Raw genomic sequence first — 6,520 nt, 5'->3', positions numbered from 1 at the left:
GTCACCTTGGCAACCGCTGCAGAGGTGAACCAGCTGGGCGCGCGCCAGAGGATGGATCAGAGAACCGAGGAGCAGATATGGGAATGTGCTCCTCCTGCAGGGTTAGGGTTAGGGTCAGATATGGGAATGTGCTCCTCCTGCAGGGTTAGGGTTAGGGTCAGATATGGGAATGTGCTCCTCCTGCAGGCTGTAGGCTGCTGTCGAAAATTAACTGGGTAGCCTACGTGTTTTCATTACGTGATTCTATTTGAGCACTGAACTCAACACTAAATCGTAAATAATTGCGAATTCCCCTCAGTTTGCATTTCAAACAGCCTGAGATATCTTTCTTAATAGGACAAAGTTACGAACGAAAATGAGGTTGATAGGCTAGACCTATAGACAAAAAGCTTCATTTTGAATGAGTAGTTGAGTCTGTCAATGAAGGACCAAGCGAGTAAATTAGACCTGAAATTATTAGTGAAAAAGACGCACCTACACAAAACACCAGCCTGGGATTGAGATCAGTATAGTATCTCAAGTGGCTTGAGAGCGTAGAATGATTTCAAAAGGCTACTTTGAATAGGCTGGTTCGCACATTTATTATGGTAGACCTAAATAAAGATGCGATAGACTATAGAACTGTGTTGTAGGCTATAGTCTACAGATTAGGCGTCATTTGTTGCCCTCAGAACAGTTTTAAAAGCAGGCTATTTGAAAACGCACGGTAGGCTCCAAAATGTTGTATGGGTCAGAATTTTAGCTGGTCTAGAGGCCATGATAATTGTGACAAATTTATTGTTTTGATTAGCCTAATCAAAAAACAGAAAATAAATTACAGTGAAAATCAACACACAATTTACAATACAACACGTTGGGAATGAGTGTTTCTTTGAAAGCCATAATTTTCATGATAAAAAGCAGACGAGGCTATACACACAGCACATGGGAAAAATACATGTTTTGATGGACTCAAATTATTGCTCATTATATATCAAATAAAATAACCTGATGGAAGTAAGATAAGACTTTTAAATTGTAAAACGTAGCCTAGGCTACCAAAGTGAGAACACACTGGGTCATGGTTTAGAGAGCAATTCAAGGGAACATTTCGATTCAAAACCTTTGAATTTCTACTTCTTCATGTTCAAGTCCTCTGTGACATTAGTGTACTAGTCTGTTAAATAGATCAAATGGGAACCTAATGGAGAGAAGTTTAATGCTCATTGGGGCAAAACAGAATACAGGATTGCAACAGCTCTGGATTAAGGAGGGTGAAAGGGTAAAAGACGTAGTGACAAAGACCTCCTTGGTTATTATAAACCAGGCCTACTGTTAACAATACGTCAATGGTCTTTGTAGCCGAAAAACTCTCGTTAGTGCATCAAAGTTACCTGATATGAATGTGAGTAACCCAGGCCCAGGCCTGCCCCCTCCTATAATAAACACAATACCTGACACGCTTCACATCACAGGCAGCTCCAAAAACGCACTCGTTTATTTCCCATCAATGCAAAATGAAAGCATGTCCATATTTATTTAAACGCCTATAGTGTCCTTTTAAGAAGTCGATGCAAGTATAAATATAGTCCACACGTAGTCCTGTATTGTGTATTATTCTCACGTGTCGCTAAACATCCGTTTGCAGTCTATGGAAGGCGACGGTGAGTCTGAACTCATGTTGCCGACCTGAGAGTACGCATCCTCGGGTGTGTGAGGCAGCCCCGGCGGCGTCATCCGCTTCTCTTTCTGTCTGCGGTTGCAGAACCAGACCCGGACCACCTCCTTCTCCAGCTGCAGCAAGTCCGCCAGGGAGGTGATCTCCTGGGCGGGGGGTTTGGGAGACTTTAGGAAGTGGCTCTCCAAAGCGCCCTTCACGCTCACCTCGATGGAGGTGCGCTTCTTCCTCTTCCTGCCCTGCGCGGCGATCTTATCGAGGCTGGTCGGATTCCCCGTGGTGGAGTCAGCCTCCTCGAGCCACTTGTTTAACAGCGGCTTCAGCTTGCACATGTTTTTAAAGCTGAGCTGGAGCGCCTCGAACCTGCAGATCGTGGTCTGGGAGAACACGTTGCCGTACAGGGTGCCTAGCGCCAAGCCCACGTCCGCTTGGGTGAAACCCAGTTTGATCCTTCGCTGCTTGAATTGTTTGGCGAAGTGCTCCAGGTCGTCCGATGTCGGCGTGTCTTCGTCCGATTGCAGGTCGTGGCTCCCCCCGCCCTGGTGCTGGTGGAGGTGAGGGTGCTGCTGGTGGTGGTGATGGTGGTGACCGCCGTGCTCGAGCTCTGGAGACTCACCTCGCACCATCCCCGCGTGCATCAGGTTCTGACTCCCCGGTGAGTTCAGCATCCCGTTGACCGTGAATCCCCCGGGCTGTGAGTAAATCAACGACTGTTGCTGCTGCTGTCCTTCTGAGATGGAGATATGAGCGGCGGTGGCGCCTCCCCAAGCTCCTGGGTGTGTCTGGTGGGAGCTCAGATGCGGAGACCTGTGGTGCAGAGCCGAGCCCGAGTGCAGGTCTTCCCTGCCCGCGTTCCTCTTCACATCCTGCGGTTGTGGGCTGCCCGTCATCCCCACGGGACTGGAGGACCAGGGAGACCCGGCCTCGGCAGCTGCCACTGCGGCTGCTGCGGCGTGAGGGAGCGAGGTCACCCACTGGTGCGCATGGCTCAGCATGTGCCCCGCGTTGCTCGTCGCCATGGCACCATGCATAAAGTCACTCTGGACCATCTTTACAGAGGGATCCCCCCTGTATCCGCCGGACACCGAGGTGACTGCGGTGCTGCCCGGCTGCATGCCTCCACCACCCCGGTCAGAGTGCACGATGGTACCGGTGGACAAGATCCTATTGCTGGCCAGATAGGGGCTGGAGGTGGCTGCTGCCATTCCCCACACCATAAAGCTCGTTTAGTATTCCTGTAGTACTCCTCTTCCTTGTTTGGTTATAGGCTACAACTTCTCTTCCCGAGCAATTTTCTAATTCATTAATTAAAAATGCAGGGATTAGGCTATGCCATAAAATGATGCGAGAGGTCAACCCCAATCCATAAAGAATACTCACAACATGCGGAGCAAATGCTGTGTAAAAATTACATAAAAATAGCCAACATCTCTGCTCTTCACTCCGTTGTATTAAAACGAATGAGAAAAGTTTGCTGCGTCCTGTAAACCTTGATTGGACGCGCCTCAATCCTGCTCCTTTTTCTTTTTTACTGTGGACATTCTTCTTGCTGAAACGGCCCGCGTGAAAACTGCGCTGACTTGTTCCGCTGTTCTTCTTTTATCTGAACTGTTTCAAGCTGTCTGAAATGAAAATGACATAAGAGAGATCTGTGGACGCGCTAGGCTGCCCCCTCCCTCTCCGCTAGGTTCTTTCCACCTGCCGCTTATCAGCTCTGCCTCCGCGCATGCCGCCCCCTCTCCTCAGGAAGTAGAGAGCAGGGCTCCCGCTGATTGGACATAATCCAGGGAGGGTTTGGTCTCAAGAGCTCAGTTAAGGGCTACTTTTTTGGGGGGTTGATTTAATCGGTTCGTAATAAAAAGCATTAGCCTATAATTGTGATAGTATGTTATGATCTAAATACCTATAACAAAAAAAATGTTTTGTTTTTTTGTTGTAAAGATATAAATGTCAGGTGCTTACTTTTATTGCAACAAAAGTTACTCTTATTAGAGCCTATTATATTCTAATAAGAATAAGAGTAATGATACGCATAGCCTACTAATATGATTATAACAGTTAAACAACAACAACAACAATACAAGTTAGTAATATCCTACAATCATACTGATAATAGAATACAATTAGTGACAGGCCTAATGTCAGCCATCCTTATCATAATAGCCATTATTGCAATAATAACGTTTTCCTTTTTATTGTAATTAATGATAGCTTGTCTATCTTATGCTAGGACAGTCTGTGTGAGATTAATCGTATTCAGATGAAACTGGCATTTTGACTGGACTGTCGAATGGGTTTCAGGAGGACAGAAATGCTGGCCAGCCTCGGCCGCGCGAGAGTGAGTGGCCAAACTGACTGTACTGAAGAGAAACTGTTTTTGCAACGATAGTCTGTGAACCATAGGCCCAAATATAAAGCCCATGGAGCTCTAGGCTCTTTCCTCTTGCGGGAGAAGCGCCGGCCCGTGTCAAGGATACTCAGGTCGGCTGTGGAAACACCCGGAGGTTGCTACGCGGCGTGCATCTTAATGCGCTCCCCTTTCATGCGCGGAAGTGAAGGCTGCGGCGGCGTGACGCGGGGGTAGGCGCTGCTTTCACAGCTGCAGGAGGCAGAGAGTAGGCTAAAGGGGTTTCCACCGTCTCAGGCATTATTTTCATAGAATGTTTCAGAGCAAAATCATAACATATTTACTCACAATTAAACCCACAAGACCCCCCCCCCCTTCACCACCACCACATCGCCTACCCTCGCCCTCTCCATGGAACACACGGAGCTTTCTTGTAATTGGATAAATACATTGTGTGGAAAACCAGGTGCAGGATAACGATTTGGAGCCAAACTCATGTTTTCTTGTGGATTTATGTTGGATACGAATTTTGGAAAAAGAGAGAAAATCTAAGCAGTGTCCTGTGCATGTGTTTAGCTTGCCTAATCCTGCAATTCATCTATTTGGAGATGTGCGCAAAAGTTTGAGTCCTGTAGCTTATTTCCATGTCGAATTCATATGACCATAATGCTACTTCAGGAAAGTGGTAATTTTGAAAGCTATTGGGCACGAGCTGTTAGAACAGAGAGCCCAAATGTTCAGAGACAGTCTCCGTCCTCCCTCTTTCTTTCTGGAGTCACCATGGTTACCGGGATGGGGTGCTCAGTAATGCCTCCCCATCAATGAGGGGACTGCGCGAGCGTATTCCCGGTTCAAACCCGGGCCGAGAGAGAGACCGAGAGAGAGACCGAGAGAGAGACCGAGAGAGAGACCGAGAGAGAGACCGAGAGAGAGACCGAGAGAGAGACCGAGAGAGAGACCGAGCAGCAAGCAGCCCGGCGGACTGTGGGCTCACTGCGCTTCTCTGGGCTCACACGTCAGAACTGCTTTATTCAATTAAACAAGCACACTTTTTATAAGATAGGCCTACTACAAATAGCCTAGGACTAGTAGGCTATAAAAGGGATAGGCCTATAACCAACATCACTCCAACATTTAGACCTAAAGTAGGGAATTTAATTAAAATATAAAGTAATTAACTAATGATTCTTAATATGATGAATGAATTAATTTATTAATTAATTAATTCCCCTACACGGAAAATAGATTATAGGCTCTACATTAAAAACGGTTGATGGTTAGTAGACTAGGCCTACACGCACACACTGCTAATTGAATCCTGGTTTATTGGCCTAATTTAGATACAAGAAAATGAAGAACCCTGAAAATACGAATATTAGGAGGGGTGGATAATCTTTTTTTATATAGCGAAATGTGTTGTAAAATTGTGAACTGACTCTTCATAAAGCTAGCCTATTTAACTGTCAAATATAGATATTGTGTGTGAAAGGTACTTTGAATAACATGTGATTTGATTTCATTTGATTTACATAATGACAAAATGTTTATTAGGCCACGTAACTTGTCACCATGAAGGTCTTCAAAGATAGCCTATGATGTATCTAATTTAAATGCAACCAGAAAGGAAGCTGTATAATAAGCTGTGTAATTTGATTAGACTAGCAGACAGTCGCATTTTATAGCACTTATAGCGCGTCATTAATTGCGCTCACGTCATTCACGTGCCAGGTTTGCTCATCATAATATGTATTAATGAGCAGCATCATAATTATATGTATTAATGAGCAGCATCCCAGCCTAATTGATTTCGTGCCACCGATACATTTTCAAACAGAGCCACAATCTGAACCATCACGTGGGTCTGCAGGTTGCACAGTTGACATAGTCACATCACAGTAATGGTCGTGTGCAGACCTGTTCAGTTTCTTCACCTCAGCAGAAATAGGTCAAGTCCAGTCGGGTACCAGGCTAATGTCTCTCCTGTGTTGTTGTGCTGCTCTGGCTCAGAGCGCATTGGAGTCTGTTTGATATTCATGCAGGAAGCTGGAAGGAGAGACCTTCTTATGATGCACATATTTTAGCCCTTGTTTAGTCTCTCTCCCTCTCTCTCTCTCTCCCTCTCTCTCTCACTCCCTAACGCACACACACACGCACGCACGCACACACACACACACACACACACACACACACACACACACACACACACACACACACACACACACACACACACACACACTGGGTGAACTGTTTTTTTTTCTATGTCCATCCCCCCTTTTCTCCCTGTAAAGCGCATTGCGTTGCCTCTGTGTATGAAATGTTACAAATAAAGTGTGATATGATTTTACACAAACACACACGCAAACTCACATACGCACACACACACACACACACACACACACACACACACACACATAGCAGTGGTATGCATGTTGTGGTGTAATAACATTATTGACATTGTAATTAAGCATGGTGTTCACAATACAGTATAATGCATCACTCTCTCATCATGTATTACA

The 6,520-nt window shown here is 45.7% G+C and overlaps 1 protein-coding gene across 1 annotated transcript; it reads right to left on the bottom strand.

Annotated features, from left to right (window-relative positions):
* Nucleotides 1–1,599: 1,599 nt before the first annotated feature.
* Nucleotides 1,600–2,874, bottom strand: pou3f3a (POU class 3 homeobox 3a; the record flags this gene model as incomplete). Its single annotated transcript, XM_084452181.1, has 1 exon — nt 1,600–2,874. The coding sequence occupies one exon, from the start codon at nt 2,872–2,874 to the stop codon at nt 1,600–1,602; it is 1,275 nt and encodes a 424-aa protein (XP_084308307.1).
* Between the last annotated feature and the right edge of the window lie 3,646 nt (nt 2,875–6,520).

This window comes from Borostomias antarcticus, assembly GCF_949987555.1.
Source record: "Borostomias antarcticus genome assembly, chromosome: 17".
NCBI classification, from domain to species: Eukaryota; Metazoa; Chordata; class Actinopteri; order Stomiiformes; family Stomiidae; genus Borostomias; species Borostomias antarcticus.
Note: the sequence above shows the minus strand (reverse complement) of the source record. Positions and strands in the feature narration are given on the sequence as shown.